Here is a 16,721-nt window from a genome sequence, read left to right on the forward strand (position 1 = left end):
CCCCCCCCCCTTCCTGTGTCGCTTTCAGCATGCTTGCCGGGACGAAAGGAGAGAGAAAGTGCTTAGGGCGTGCGACAAATTCCTGTAACTCCGCTCATCCTCCGTGAATTGAAAAAAGTTTTGTGGCAGTCGACTCGTGAAATAAGCTCCGACAGTGGAGTCATTCGGCGATTACTAGGAAAAGTGTTGCAGGGTCCCTTTAGCATCTAGGCAGCGGATGCCCCGTTAAGTTGTATTCACACAGAGGACCAAATTGTGATCAGAGCCCGCGGAACGCGTATCGCGCGGCCATACATCACAGGTGGCGCTCCTTCAGTCCAGGCGGAACAATTTCCAGAGCGACAGAGACTCAAGATCATGGTCTGGATCTTTGGCAAGAAATATCAAAATCCTCCCCTGACACGTGAATGCGATCCAAATCACGTCCATTGTGTAAAGAAACCTTTATTGGCGAAAAGTGCGGGAGAACCGTGCAAAAGCTTACTCTACTAGACTCACTGTACAGGCTTCCTTTAGGGAGCCAGTGCCACAGTTCTGCATTCGCTGCTACGGTTCCCTTCTCTGGTGTACACGCCTTCCTTCTATGAAGAAAATGCTTAAGCACTCACAACAGAACGGCGCAAGATGTTGGGGCCGATGGAATGGTCAAATTACTGCCAATTACTCCACAACTGCCTCTTCCCTCAACCGTCTTATGTATCCCATCACACTGACCATCGTCACGAAGTCTGGTTCGTTTCATGCAATAGAACGTACAGTTGCGATCAATATGACTTTCAACAAGAAAGCGCGTGGCCTCACGAGTTTAAAGATAGCGCATTCCTTTCACTAACCCTTATTTCTACAACTAAATGCTGTTCTCTTACTGGAGGATGTTCCCAAATAAGAAAATAATATTTAGTTACGATGAAAGCTCGTCCTCCCTGCGTGGAGGGAGCCTCATCATCTCTGCAGGCATTTCATAAAGTTGTTCTCTCTCTCTTACAGAAATAAAGCAAGTTGAAGCCGCACGCAATCTTTAAACTCGCGAGGCCACACGCTCCCGTGTTGCAAGTCATATTGAGAGCGACTGTACTTCCATCAAACATTTTTTTGCACTAAACGAGACTGAAAATTTTCTTTCGTTTCTTTGTTTCTTTTTTTGTGTGTGTGCTTTAGCCACTCCCCCTCTGTAATGCCTCTGGCGTTGAGGGGTATAATAAATTAATGAAGTTAAGTGAAATGCCGTTCGCCTGCATTTGGACGTGTCGTGGGCAAGGGAGGGGGCGGGTGACGAGGGGTGGCAGTAGATGCACGCTCACCTTGCCGGGGTCCCATGGCGGTCGCGGCGAGCACTCGCGGTGGTGCCGGCTGTCCGCACCTTCCGCGGGGTGGCGACCTCTTGGGTCGCCATCCTCCATCCTCCCTCAGACAGGCGCCCCACTCCGCCGCCGGCACCCGCCTCCCCGCAGCCTCTGAAGAAAGTCCGCCTGCCCCATGGTGCGGATCTGTGCCAGGGTAGCCATACCAGCGTTGCACTCGTCTTGTACCAGCCAACTGATTGGTGAACTTCAAACCCTTTTCCATACGGTATTCCCTCGCGAAAAATACAGGGTGTGCTTGTAAGGTAATGGCACTAGGTCTGGGAAAAAGAATCTATCCACCTGATTGGTACATCTTATTAAAATTTTTCAAAATAGTGTCTGCAGGAATTGATACACCGCTTCCAACGCGATTCCTGCACTGCGAAGGCTCCCTGAAAGTCTGCTGTCGTGACCTCTATCAGAGAGACTGTGACAGCCCGTTATATGAGGGGAACACTGACCTTAAGGCATGTGTTGAGCCTTGGGAACAGGAACAAGTCTTCAGGAGCTCGCATAAGGGCTGATGGAGCCCCGATGCAGACCTGATGCAGACTTCGTCCCGTTCCCAAAGCGCAAAGGAAGACCGAAAGGTCAGTTTCAACAGTGTTTCTTGCCGCCATTCAACAGGCTGTCTCACAGATTCTCTGATAAAGGTCACGGCAGCAGACTTTCAGGGAGCCCTTGCGGCATGGTAACCGCGTTCGAAGCGGTGTATCCACGCCAGAGGAAACTATTTTGAAGCATTTACATCATATGTACCAATCGAATCAACAAGTTCTTCGCACCAGACCCAGTCTCATTACTTTACAGACAGGCCCTGACTCTGCTATTAATATGAATAATTAATTCTGTCAAAGCAGACGTTCAGGGTAAGATGGAGGCTTCAAGCAATGAGAAGTCATTGAAAAGGCCATGTCATTGGAGTCATTGTTTTGACAGGTCAACTTGTCTTCATCAAGGCAGTTGTTGCTATGACAAAGACATGTCTACTTGGCATAACACTGGCTCCAGGATATTGCATTAATTAGTTCAGTGTTTCTTAAAATGATCAATACAAGTTCCGGATGCCCTGAATAAAGTTCTTCGTACCGTAGCGTAGCTCTGATTTCAGTTGCAAGTATGACGAGCATTTACACATTTTTTAAATTATAACAGAACATGTGCTTCACTGAGCTGTACGATGGAAAAGCCCAAGGGTCTGCTGTCCCTCAAGCGGGAAATTGTTCCACAAATGTTCAGAAACAAGAACTGTCATGAGTACTTCAATGCCACCCACACAACCTTGAAATGGAATCAGTGGGACACAGCGTTCGCCAAAAGATGAGAAGGACACAACGCTACTAACAACTGATGGTTTATCGCAACAGTGTAAGTACCTTTGTACTAGAGGGAACGAGGGTGTCAAAGTCACAGTTGCAACCACAGATTGCTTAATGGCATCAGCTGCCACCGCTATCACAAAGGAACAGCATCTCTTCTTCTGGCAACGAAACTGAAGGGCAGCTCGCACGACTTTTGCTTCTGTTCATTTCAAATGCCTAAACGATATCCCTAGTCACTTGATCTGAGCTTCTAGTACAATGGTACATATGCTGTGGCAATGCACAACAAACCATCTTTTGTTAGTAGTGCTGTGTCCTGGCGTTTCTTTGCGCTAAACCTAGTGATATGCAAGCACTACCAACTAGCCCAGCCGTCTGTTGTGTTCTGTTGACCTATGCAATTCTTCATCGTTAAAAATAAATTAATCACATTGCATTCTAAGTGAAGCAGAGACTGAACATGGCAAATTTTAGGGAAACTTTCGTTGAGCCAACATGAAAAGTTACTTTGAAATGCACACCAACGGATCAACGTTCGGGCGCTGGAATTTCAACGCGAACTTCAAAAACGAAGCTTTAGACCTATTTGTTTCCTCTTCTAATGATGAGCCCGTGAACAGTAATGGATGACAATAGAGTTTTCTGTTGCATAATTTGTCAGTCTAAACCAATTTGTGTTTCAATATGGTGAAGCACTACAAAGAATAGAGACTTTAGAAGAATGCAGGACGTTCAGACAAGAAGAGTCCATTCTTTTTACAGCGCTTCACTATCATGAATGTACGCCAACACCCCCAACTGGCAGTTATTTTTCGCATTTCAACTCTGGCGCCCCTTTAATGCGCATCCATACCTCGCCACATGAATGTTTACAATCTCTTCTCGTCTGGCTGTGGCCACCAAAGAGGAACCGAATATGCGAGCTTGCGGTGTTGTGTGGCAGAACGCTGCACTTGTGAGCGAGAGAAAATGTGTCTACCAAAGGGGAGAGATAGCCCTGGAAATCTCGTTTTGTTCAGTGGCGGGTGACACCCGGAGGCAGTAAATCTCTCTGCTTGACGAGATACCGGGAAGCTTTTTTTTTTTTGAGCAAACAGCACTACAAATGAGGCAACAAAACAACAGGACACGCTGCTGCCTACGAAAATGAACCGTCCACATCCAGAAGCCTGCGCAGAATCCCCCAACAGTTATTTTTCGCATTTCAACTCTGGAGGGAAGCACCAGAGCCACACAGTGACTGATCCTTTATGCTGCCTTTGGCACCCACTAGAACATGGTCAAACAGTGCTTTCCTTCCGATACACTGTTTCACAGAAACATAGGTGCCAAAATCCAACCTAAGGGTGCTGAGAAGAGTACAGCATGGCCTGTACTGTAGAACATACGAGCAGCTAGTGTGGTGATGAAAGCAACTGCAAACAGGAGAGCTTCTGCAAGGTATCCCGAAGTTTTGCTATTTAACCTTGCGTCCGAAATCTGTCGCCAGCAAAGCTCAAGTGCGTGGATGAAAAACGCCTTCAGGGTTGTTCGACCGTCATTTCTACTGAGGCGTACAAGCTTCCACGTGCTGCTCGTGAAATAACGAGTGTTACAACACCTTACTCATTGCCCCAGTGCGCACACTGGAATTTAACCCTTTGCGGTCCAAAACCTTTATCCACCTTCCGTCTGTTTCGGCTCGAAACTAGGGAAAGTGAAGCCCAAGAAGTTAACTTATTCTTTTAGAGATGGTGCATAATGCAGTGAGAAAGCACGCGCGTCAATCGACCATGAAAGAGCTTTGTTCAGCAGCACCCGACAACGGACCGCTGTGGCCGTGTTGCATTGTTGGGAGGGACCCAACAACGGACCGCAACGGGTTAATATTTTTTACACACAGAAACCATAGGGAAAGTTAATTGCTCTAACTGAAATGCAGAAATAATGAGGGCACTTGGTTAGATTGCATTACTATCGTGCAGCACAAAAAAATCTCATCACACACGGCCCCCTCTCTATACGAACACGGCAATCCGAACAGAAATCCAGGATTAAACCGGCCGGTCTCACCTGACAGCTCGAACCGGAATGACAAAATTTCAATCTGAGCTCCCCTACCTACGCATACGGATGCGCTCTCGACACCTCCTCTATGCCGCATTTGTACCCGCAGGGGCCAATCAGAATAAGGTATCCGACGCGGTGGCGCAGGCTCCGCCCCCTCAGCGATCGCAACGCCACCGGTGGCGAAAAAAAAAAAGAACAAGAAAAACGCCTCTGGCCTGTCGACATGAAGTAACACGCTAGAACGACCATTCAAGTACCGATCCCCAACCGACGACATCGGGGTATGCACAAATAATTGTAATAGAAGGGGGAGGGGGGTGTTACAATAAATGACGGCGATTCGAAGTATGAGCGCGGCGAGGGAGCTGTGTAGCACCGCAGACGGAGGTGATGTGCACTGTTAACAAAAAAATATCTGCGCCGCGATAAGACTTTGCAGTCGTAACTAATCTTCAACTTCATTAACTCCTAATCAGTTCACGCGATCTATGAAGTTCTTGAACTTTTTTCAAGTTAAGTAGCCTTATTTCGCAGAATGTCGTCGTGGTCTAAAGAATGGGAATACTTTCAAAATCGCGCACTAAACGTTTAGCGGCAAACCGTTCAATAACGCAAACAACGACGCTCGGGCCAATGAAGTTAGGCGCAGTTTTGACCACCTGAAGGTTCTCTAAAGCAAACCTAAATCTGAGTTCACTACACGGGCCGATTTAAGTCCCTGTCGATAGGGGTCCGGGAGTCGAACCCGCGACCTCGTGCTTACCAAACGCACCGCCGCTAGGCTACAACAGCGGTTGCCGCCAATCTGTCATCCTTGCGAACAACAAATCCATCATAAACTGATATGATCATGATTTTCAACTATCCACACTACAGTTACCAACTACTACAGTTTACAAACTATCCACATTTGGTCGACCCGAGATAGCGGTACGGCCGGTCCGTTACCGCGATTACATCCTCGGAAAGAAAGCTCTTCAAACCCGACCAACGTGTGTCGTTTCATAACTCGGAGAAAAATTCGATTTTATCGCGAGCGACGCGGAGACGACACGGTAGCAGGACCACCCACGCTGTATTTTCCTTTTATTATTTCTATTACTTCCGCGTCCTCTGCTAGGCGCCACCAACGCGATTTGCCCCTCGGGCCACCACAATCCACGAAATAAAGAGAAAAAAAAAATCAATCCGTGAAATATCAACTCCGCGTATTGTCACCGAACATCTCTATAAACTGCCACACACAGCGTTCCAAGACGCGTGTTCTATAAACCGAACTATAGGAACTTTTATATCAAAAACATCGCGCGCGCACCACAAAATAAAAATCAAATCCGTCAAACACACACACACACAAAATCCTCGTACTCTCTACGGCAGCACACACACAGCGTGTTCCATAAACCGAACTACAGGAACTTTTATAACAAATGCATCGCGCTACAAAGTTCGCGGTGGGTTATAGTAAATATCGATAAAGCGGGTGCAGGAATTTCGATCTCGTTACAGCACGCCCTCAGGGCATGGAGTTTGCGGTTTTTTCGACGATGCGGTTTTGGAAGCTGAAGAGGACACTCCAAATGTATCCTTCCCCGCCTGTCTGAACGCTAGAACCATTGTTAGGCGCGCACTTAATCCAACCCCCGTTTTCAATGCTCTTCAAAAAGATCGGGGCCACGCATTGTTTCGAGTGTGCTTAGAGCTTTTCGATCGAAAAGACGCTTACGTAAGCACTTCCACGGCTGTATTAACGAAACGAGTAGGTACTTAAAGCGCTCCAACGAAGCTTTCATGGAAGCATATTTTTTTTTGTTCCCGTATTTCTGGTTTCTTTAGTTACAGAACGAACGAAAAATCAGGCGAGTGGTTACGATACTGGATTACAGATTCATCCGCTGACACCAGAATATCGACGGAAAAAGCGATAATAAAGAACTGAAAAGCGAGCTTAAATGTCACGATTGATGCGTTAAGCGTGCAGTTACGACTTCACTGTGTCGACATGCCAGCAGTGTTGAAGTTAAGGGTGTTTAGCTTAACAGGTAAAACAGATGATCCATTACGTTCAACATCAGACGTCTTAGAAAAGTTATTGGCGTATGAGGCAATAACATCATGGAGTGCACGCCAGATTTGGGCGACACGTCTCCATATTCAAAGTTTAGAAATATGTATGTCAGTATTTGATGAGTGAATTCGCGCAGTTTAAGACATCGTTACGACCAGAAAGCACATAGACACAAATTCAATAACACCGAAGCATTGGCATTCGCCCCCACTACCTAAATGAGTAGCGCAGACTTAATTACGTCTGTTTTCGGACTGGTGTAAAACTTCACACTCGGGTGTTAATTGCTAGCGGGGAGGTGGTACCGCGGCTGTAAAAGAATGCGCAAAAAGCCTGTTGCAGGACAGCAAATACACCATAGGCACGTTCGCCCGAGAAGGCCAGCACCTTCGCGGAAGAGTCGGGAACAAAAAAGCAACAACCGATGTGTGGTGCCCCTACGAAATACCGCCGCAGAAAGTTGCGAACTGTCCGTTTCGACGCGGACTTAGTTTGAAACTGACTCGCGGTAGCCCAAATACACAACAAATCCTCAACGCAATAGGCCTAGCCTTAAAGTTAATACACGAAGGCTGGTCGCGTGCACAGAGTGCGGCTGGTCAACTTTTGCTTTCGACTTTTACTTCGAGTGGCGACGCAGCAAAACTTTGCAACTCCGAGCGCGTAGGACAGTAGGAAAGTTCAGCACGAAGTTGACTCGGTTCGCCTTTGAAAACTACGGCCAAAGTGCGAGTGGTGTTTTGATACAGGCTCCAAACCTTCACACCGTGCAATCTTCAAGCATTCTACTCACCGGTGTTCGTTGCTGGAGCTCTCGCTAGACTTGCCGAAAAGAAGAAAAAAACAGAAACGAGCGCTAGGCCTAGCGCTTGCGGACTCCAGTCCGGGCACGGTGCGGCGTGACGATCCCTACGGAGTGCGTCTTCGTCTTCGGCAAACACCGGCCGAACGTCGACAACGAGCGACGACCACAATCACCAAACTTCAATGACAAATTCTGCACTGCGAATTCGGTCCCCCACCATCGCCGCACATGTCCACGACGGCGCCATACTCCACCAACACCGCCGCCAACGTCACGCGAAGAACTGGTCCAATCACGACGCCCGCTAGTTAGACGTCACCGCCCTGGCGGACCAATCGGAAATTTAGGATCAAACAAATGCCGCCGGTATCGGCGGTTCAAATTTTCTTAATGAGCGCCGTACGGCCCCGCGCTTTTGTTGTGTGTAAGCTAACTCGACTGCGTTGTTTAAATGCGCAAGTTGAAAGGATTAAGCTGCCTTGATGGGAGAGGCGGTTGAACTTTCTTCGCTGGTCGGCACGCCACAAGGGTGCTTTAGTAAATGCAGCTGCGAGTACGCGAGCATTCGCTTCTCAGAACCACATTTTCTACAAGCCGACGGCTTCTCAAATGGTAAAGCCCTGTCAAGTAAACCCAAGGACGCACCGCACTCTGGTCGTCCCTTCAAACCTGCTTTCTAATTTATTTGTATTTATTTATTTTTAAGCTTGAAGCCCCCCGGTTCCGCCAAAGAGGTCTCTTTCCTACTTCAGTAGCACGTGTTTTGGTCAGAAGCGTGAAAGAAGAGCGCACGTGCTCAACAGGCGTCTAAAATTGAGCAGTTCCAAGCAAGCGAGAAAGTGGAGGGGGATCCTTGCTGCTGGGGCTGGCGAATCTGATTACGATTAAAGCTCTGCTGCCCTTTGCTTGCAGCGGAGAACTCGCTAGACCAGCGGCGAAGCCGCTTGAAAGGGACCGGCCCTCCCTACATTTTTTTCTTGTGCGCTTTGTTGACTGCCTGCGGCAGGGAGGGGCGGCTGTGCTTTGAAGATCAAAGGCAAGTCGCCGCCAACGTTTCACACGCACGACGGCAACCCCCCCAGGGGAACCAACACGTTGAAGAACATAAACAAAAACACAAAAAGTCGCAACCGCTCTTAGCGACGCCTGGTGGCGACAAATGTGGCTACTTCAACATCTTTTATTTCATTTTGGCTGTACGCCCGCTTAATGCGAACTCCCGTTTGCAACGAGGTTATATATGCTTGAATTACAGCGCACTCCGGAAAACGCTAGCCTAGTCAACAATCGAATTCGGAGTTTATCGAGGCGTGTTCAGAAAGTAACTTGCGATTGCTGGCGTGAAATTCGCTACAGCGCGTAATCTACTGACGTGAACTTGATTCTAATTGCGCGAGTAATCGCATTGGCCTCCCCACACGAGTTTGAAGTAAATAAGCTTGATCAAATGGTATCGAAACGTGCGGTGCTTTTAACAAGCCGCTACTGATCCAGTAGCAGACGACATATTTTCTCACCTGCTTGTTTATCTTACGCTTTCTACCTGTATGCGATAACAGTTGATAACGCTCCATCGAACCCAAAGGTGCAGTCCTTGGTGCAGTGCATAGCGAGAGCGCCAGGAAAGCAGGCATAAAGTTTTTATCTATTTTTTATCGACGGGTAGGATTCGGTTCGACTTCGCGTTTGGCTCGATCTCGGCAGATCTCGGACTCCCGCACGTAAACATGGCTGTTTCCCGTATCACCGTCGAACTTTTCTATGATGTCATCTCTCCTTACTCCTACCTGGCGTTTGAAACCCTAATGCGCTACAAAGCACCGTGGAACCTGGACCTCAAACTGAAGCCTTTCTTCCTGGGCGGCGTCATGAAGGAGTCGAACAACAGACCTCCGGCGCTGGTGCCGAACAAGGCGTCCTACATGATGACCGACCTGCGTCGGCTCTCCGCTTACTACGGCGTGCCCATAAAGACGCCCGACTTCTTCCTCGAGTTCATCGCGACCAAGTCGACGATCAAGCCGCAGCGGTTTCTCGTCGCGCTCGACATGAAGTACCCGCAGCACGTGGAAGAGGCGTCGCGAGGATTTTGGAAGCGCTTCTACCAGGACAACAAGGACATCGCCGAAGAGGACAGCGTAACGGAGGTCGGTCGCGCCGCGGGCATGCAGGAGGACGCGATTAAGGACGCCCTAGCCATGATCAAGGAGGACAGAGTCAAGAAGGCGCTACTGGAAAACACGAAGTTGGCGGTGGACGAATACGGCGCGTTCGGCGCGCCGACCATCGTGGCGCACGTAGCGGGAAAGCCTGAAGTTTTCTTCGGTAGCGACAGGTTCGAAGTGATGGCGCACGTCATGGGGAAGAAATGGCTCGGTCCTAAACCGGCCGAAGCAGCGAAGCTGTGATGTGTGTGCGCAATTTTATACATGTGTCGAGCACGGGGACGTTTCTTTCTGGGCCAGTCTGGAGTGCGCGCATTGCGCATGCTCAGTGTCAACCGGAAGCGAGCGCGCGCTCGGTTGGCACTGAGCATGCGCACTCCGTGTGCCTACCGTCTTAGATGAACAAATTTTTGCGTGATTAATGTGCGAATTCACTTGTGTATAGATGATATTGAACCGCAATGTCTTGTGTTACTGTGGGACTTAGCGCCATTCGTGTGCCCTGCGCCTGCGCGGTGCCAACCGGAAGCGAGCATGTATATTCCTTGCGTGTCAACCACAATGTTAGATGAAATGATTAATATATGAATTTCCAATTTTTAGCTCAAGTGTGTGCAAACCAGAAGGTATGGCTTACTGTTGGTATGGTCGTTATGAATTGCACTTCATGCTCGTGATAAGTTTCAGTCAGTTACGACAGCCACATCAGTGAGCTGCAGGATATATTGAACTAAGTTTTATGCAACTGTTAATAGCAGCACAAAGATGTGGGATGGATAAACAACAGCTCGTTACCTGTCTATTGTGTCAGCTGTTTTAATGAGCAACATACTACGTGCACTGATGTACTGAAGTGTGCACATTGGGGCTTATGGTGAAACTACTTATACAGACTACAAACATTTTTCTGTACTACTTGGCCCCAGTAGAACTTTAGCACCAGTATATTGATGTGTATATTTTTGTACCCATGTTGAAATATATCTTGTTCAAATTTTAATAAATTGCTGCTCTACTGAGAAAATTTGCAGTTGCTTGTGCAGGATATCACCTTAGGCTGAAACTTTCTACGATTGCGATAGTTCTCAATTTTCTACTAGATCTCAAGAACAGAATGTTAGTCAACAGATTTGTACCAAATTCAACTGTTAATTGCATTGACATACAATGCAAGTAGAGTTCTGGATATAAAAAGCAGTCAATTTGTTTAAGAAAGCTGAAGTAAATTGCAAGCATAGCCCTTAGACCGTCCTATATGTAATATTCCAAGGCCGAACACCTTTCAATATTAGAATGCAAAGGTGAAATGCAGAAGCTTGATAGTCAAAGGTTTTCAAAATGCTTCGTGGTGGAATCCAAGCACACAGAACCAAGAAAGCATAAATGTAAAGCATCAGCAGAGACACAGCTTGCGTTACACGTTACAAGACAAGATGTTAGTAGGAGACTTAACATAGCACCTGCGTTCAACGTTTCATGGAAGTTCCATGTCACGGTGCACACAGTTATGATCCAATGAGGCGAAATATCTACGAGAAGCCTCCACAAATTTTTCTGCAGCGAACAGTCTTCTGCAGTCAGGAGTCTTAGTGCAGGGTTTTTATTTCTTTAGGCTCGGCCTAACTAGTTTCCCAAATGTGTTGCTTCGTTGGAGTCAAGCCCAACCAAGCCATTTAATGTGCTTGATCCTTCAACAACAGTATGCCCATAAACAATCGGCTGTTTTAGCAGGTTGGTTGAGCACAGGCAATTTTTTTGGCATTAAAGGAACACTAAAGTGAAACAATTAGTTTTTACTGATAAATTATGTGGTGAAAACAATAATGAATGTCAAAAGTTCGAAACTTTCTCGCCGAAATCTCCAATGACAATGTCGCAGACTTCAAGGTGTCTTTTCGTATTTTGGCTGTGCTGGCTCAATTAAATTTCCTGAAACTTTGTATCCTAAGTATCTGGCTCTTTCAGAAGACAATGTACTTTAATTTTACCGATTAGGAACTACATGGGTCCTAGCTGATGCTGTCAAAATATATGACGTCACGTCGACTGGCGCAGGAAGGTCACGGTGCCATTGCCACCCACATTTTCTTTTGCATATTTTCTCACTTATTGAGCGTCTTCATGCAGCAAGTGTGGCGTTTTTGATATTGTGAAAGAGGAATTTACTAGTAGAAAACATTGCTTTTCTGTTTAATATCCCTTTAAAAGAAATTTAGTGCAGTGCCATTTCAAGTTGGTGTAATGGCTGTATTTGTGATAATTAGGGATGGGCGAATATTCGAACGAATATTAGAGTATTCGAATTCGCTTCGATACGAATTCATATTATTCGAAATTTCGGAGTATTCGAAATGAACGAATATATGGATGTTTGACCGCACGTAACCCCCTGTAAAGGTGGTTTCACTGCAGCGTCGGGTTGCTGTGCCGTGAAACTACCTATCTAGAGGGGAATCTGCACTGCCGCGAAGCCACACTTCAAGGTTAAATGTATATATATTTTTTAAAGTTTAACAGCGTGTTATATGGGCTTATATGCGCTAAGTACAGCAATTTTTAACTTGTATTGTACCACTTATAACTCGCACCCTACTGCTATTCAAATTTTGATACCATTCAAGGTTTCTTCCACTTCGTTACAAACCAACGTGACATTCACTCATACCTAGTTCCAATTCTTAAAAATATTGTGCAAGAGTCATGAAGAAAATGCTCAATTTTTCTTAATAATATGTGGTGAGTACTATTCGATTCGAAATTATTCGACCAAATCACTATTCGCTTAATTCGAATTCGCTTCGAACCTCAAATTTACTATTCACCCATATCCCTTGTTCTGCATCTTTCCTCGCTCCTATCCAAGCTGATTAAAAGCAATCAGATAAAAAAAAAGTCGGTGTAAGCCAAGGATGTGGCAACCTCCTTGGTTTAAGCCTAATCCCACATAAGCAAGATTTTAACCATGAACCTACCCAGGGGCGTAGCCAGAAACATTTTTCTGAGGGTTCTGACCTGCCTTTATCTATGTTCATGCGGTGTATGGGTGCACGCACGTATATATAAACATACAAAATGTAATAAATTCAGCGGGGGGGGGGGGGGGGGGGGATGAGCCCCCACACCTCCTACTGGCTTCGCCACTGAACTTATCGCTTAAAATGTTCGTTTTCTTCCGGTTCGGCCCAGACCATCTTGGTTCTTCCACATGTAATGACCGCAGAGAAAATCTGAAAGGAAAAGGGTGGCCCACAAGGGTTGCGATCGAGAAGCTCTTTACCAACTCATCAGGCATGTCATCCTCCAAGCATACGGCGAGATTTCGTGGGCAGACGCCGGGACGATTTGACTATTTGAAAAAAAAAAAAAGAATTAATTATAGGTTTTCCTACAAGCTTTCTTTCTTATTTCTTTTTCAAACCATAAACTCGTTCGCAGACTACTTTTTTTTTCTATCAGAGTACGTACCCTCTCCTCATGGGGGGGGGGGGGGGGGGGGGTTCTCTGTGTATCGGTACTTTCCTAGCGACATGTTCCCCGATCAGCGTGCGTAGGATGGGGGTTGACTGTATGAAGTAATTTTTAAAAGACTTCGAGGTGTAGACGTCTGTACTGAAAGGGGTAAGTGTCACTTGTGAACCCATTGTTCCTCACCAAATTAACATTCGCGCTCCTAGTCGGCAGACAAAGTCGCTTTCTCAGAAGTGCTTGCTGAAAACACGTGCAGCGGACTTCGGTTCATTGCCCTTTCTAAGCTTTGCCTAGTGCGTGTAAGGTGCATGTAAGGTCATGCCGACTGAAGCGCCAGTGGACCAGTGGTGGCGAACTTGCTCGTTACTCTCGGGACAGTGAGCAGACGTCTGCCGTAGGTTACTACGTCGTTGTGCGTGTGTCGTCTCCGCGTCGTTCACGTTTTCGGAGTGAAATAAGCAGTGTCCGACGCATATGTGCGGTCGCCGAAGCTTCAAGATATGTCAAAGAACAATTGCTGTGTGGTGGGGTGCTCAAACACCTACAAAAACTCGTCTGCAACGCGGTTTTACTCATTCCCCGCGAGGCCTCACGAACGGGAACGACGGAAACAGTGGATCGCCGCCGTTCGTCGGGAAAGGTGAGCCCCTTCACTACTATTCTTTAATGCTTCGCTGCTTGCTCCCACGCTTTCGTTCTGCGGCATCGGTGTTTGATGTACTCGATCATGTTGACACCGGGAAGCGACGAAGGTTATCACTGCCTGCCCATGTTTTGGTTCGGTTCGACTGTAGTGCAGAGTGCAGGCTTTTCGCTGAGGTTCGACGTAAATTTACCGTGTTGAGGGCGCACTGCTTTGCAAGTTCATCTAGTTGCGCGTTAAGGCGGCGGTCTCACTCCGGCGGCACGAACACGTCGTTTTTGTCACTTTTCCAACCGACGCGGCGGCTGTTCTCCGTGCTTTATATAGTTGACTTATATATCATTGAAAAGCTTGATCTTTGTACTTTTCAAATATATTTATTAAAAACAAGTCAACCATTAGTATTTGGGGATGGATAGCCAAGAATAAGCGCAAGTTACACGGTTTTGGCTGACTGTGCCTCAGCAGTGACCATTTTTTAAAAAATCTGCTACAGTTACAGCACTGTTCTTTGCGCAGCACATTCAAGACATATTTACCTATTTTCTCAACGTAGCAAATTGATGTTGGACTTCTACTTTTTTGTTGCTGAGCTTTTGAAAAACAGCCAAATTTAGTAACCTTCCGCAGCAGATTGTCCAGTAACTATTCGCTAGAGAAAGTTCATTTTCGGGGCGTATGTAGAGGATAAGATTTTCCGTCTGAATACCCAATTTCATCGATGTGCACGTGCTACTTTTAATTATATTCACCTAAAGTGGGCGATATTCTCAATATAGGGACCTACCGTGGCCCATTTTCGTGGGAAAGCTACTGAAGTTCCATGGCCGAATTTGCACGTAGAGAAAACTATAGTCCCCGATCTATTTCCTGGACCTAGCGGTTTTTTCAATAAAGCAAGCCGAAATGCCGATACGAAGCTCGTAAACTGTCTTAATTTTTCATGCTGAAAACGTCAACAAAAAGTGGGTACTCTTCAAACTGGCTGAAATCTCCGCATGCATAGCTTAAAATATAATAGTTACGGTCTCCTTATAATTATACACACTAATCACACACAAATACTGCAGGAAACTGAGAAATCTGCATTATCCCTATCAATACAACGAAAATCTTCACTCTAGCGCCACCTAGACGGACAACACGAAAGCGCTGCATTGGAAAGCTCCCCGTCTCCCGACTGTGGCGTTCGAAAACCATTTTACTTCAGGGGAGAATGTCAACTTCAGACCATGCCCCAGCATCGCAAGTCTCTCTTTGTCTGCCTTTCAGACGGCTGCGCGGGAGAGCGTGAAAGCAATGTGTGAAAGCATGGGCGCCTTGGGGGGTGCAAAGCCGTCTTGCATCGCGGCTGGGGGAGGGGGGGGGAGGAGATCTGGCATAGCTTGGGTGGGGGCAAGTGCCGGTGTGGCTGGAGGGGGGCAAATGCCGATTTTGCACAGAGAGTATGGGTGAGCGTCGTCAAGTGAAAAAAAAAAAAAAGCCGTACTCTTCGGAACGTCCCCCTCGTGTGCGTGCGTATGTTTGTGGCCCCACTCGGGCGACCACTAAAAACGAGGGGTGTGCAACGGCAGACAAAAGAAAGCAGAAAAAACGGGCAGTGCGCGTGCGATGCGAGGGAACTGAGTAGATCTGCGTGGGCGAAGTAGTTTTGAATAGCACCTCAGCTTTCCTGTTCTTTCCTTTTTTAGAAAAAATGTCGTTTTCCAGAGGTGTGGTTTGCTGGGCTTGTTCATATGAATCCACAGCAATAACATCATAAATACGAGATAGGCACACATATATAGGAATGACACGACAACTGTTTTGTACTTGCTGCGTGTTCCTTTCTGCCACTGCTAACAAACTAAACACCGCAGAGTTAAATAACTAAATTAACAATTAAACACAATTAAGATGTATACCTCCGCTTCTAAAAAATGTAGGCCACTCGAATTTTTTGGTACCGGCTTCCTTTCCTTTATGCGTCGCAGCATTTTACCCGGGCCAAAATGCGTGAGCGCGAAAGTAACCCTCCCGTTCAAACTGGGCTTGCTGTGCTCTGTTGTTGCTAGATTAGGCTACAAGCGGAAAATTGGCAGGATCGCTCGCTCCGATTCGCCGTCTATCATATACTTTGGCAAGTATGCATCGGACTGTTTCGCTTCAGGACGTGGGTTCGATTTCCGCCTACGACAGGCGCATTTCCATGGCAACGAAATCCAGGAACACCCGCGTAATATTTCCGTGCACTCTAAGTGTTCAGGAGTGCCCCATAGCGGTTTCTCATAATTACATAAGGCTAGCTCCAAGGGGACGCGGGCGTTGCGAACTCTTCACTCTGAGTCGGAACACCGTGCAACAAGGCGCTCGCGTGGTTACCCTGCCTCCGCCCCGCTTCTATCACGCGCACTTAGACAGCCAGCGGTTACAGTAGGAACTGCGAGCTCACTTTGCGTATTTTCTTGATTCATTGCTCTGCTTTGAATGATGTACTTTGGGGTGTGGAACGCGGTTTTCTGTCAGCCCAGTATCGACAAACTTCACCTAAATTTGTATACCTGTTTGCTCGAATCACAAATAAAGTTTATATAAAAAGCCTTAGTGGTAGCTTCGGCCGTATTTGCGGTCCCCCTGTGGCATGTGCGGGCACATATTCATTGGGATTTTCCGAATGGTCTACTCTACATCTCTTCTGGCACTTGGATTTGTATGTTTCGGCCCTAAATAGTAGGCCTCCTAAGTTTTTTTATTTCTTCAGTAAACCTCCTCAGCAAGGTTTACAAACGGCAGGGTGGGTGGCATACATGCGTGATACGCTTGGTCCCGGTTCGTTCGCTGCTGTATATCCTGTGCGCAGAACCATATCGGGACTACGC

The 16,721-nt window shown here is 47.0% G+C and overlaps 2 protein-coding genes across 2 annotated transcripts in view; one reads left to right on the forward strand and one right to left on the reverse strand.

The window, feature by feature from the left end:
- Positions 1-7,859, reverse strand: part of LOC119399863 (axin-1-like) — a 34,271-nt gene extending 26,412 nt beyond the window's left edge. Inside the window, 2 exon segments of the mRNA XM_037666738.2 lie at positions 1,302-1,487; positions 7,576-7,859. Coding sequence (XP_037522666.1) covers positions 1,302-1,400 — 99 coding nt within the window. The 5' untranslated portion in view covers positions 1,401-1,487; positions 7,576-7,859.
- Positions 7,860-9,146: 1,287 nt separating this feature from the next.
- Positions 9,147-10,776, forward strand: LOC119399864 (glutathione S-transferase kappa 1). The gene has a single exon (XM_037666739.2). It carries the CDS (start codon positions 9,315-9,317, stop codon positions 9,993-9,995), a length of 681 nt encoding a protein of 226 aa, XP_037522667.1. The 5' UTR covers positions 9,147-9,314; the 3' UTR covers positions 9,996-10,776.
- Positions 10,777-16,721: the final 5,945 nt, after the last annotated feature.

This window comes from Rhipicephalus sanguineus, chromosome 7, assembly GCF_013339695.2.
Source record: "Rhipicephalus sanguineus isolate Rsan-2018 chromosome 7, BIME_Rsan_1.4, whole genome shotgun sequence".
In the NCBI taxonomy this organism is placed as follows: Eukaryota; Metazoa; Arthropoda; class Arachnida; order Ixodida; family Ixodidae; genus Rhipicephalus; species Rhipicephalus sanguineus.

Excerpts from the sequence above, each read along its gene's own strand:
- LOC119399864 (XM_037666739.2), top strand. The coding sequence starts at position 9,315 with ATGGCTGTTTCCCGTATCACCGTCGAACTTTTCTATGATGTCATCTCT.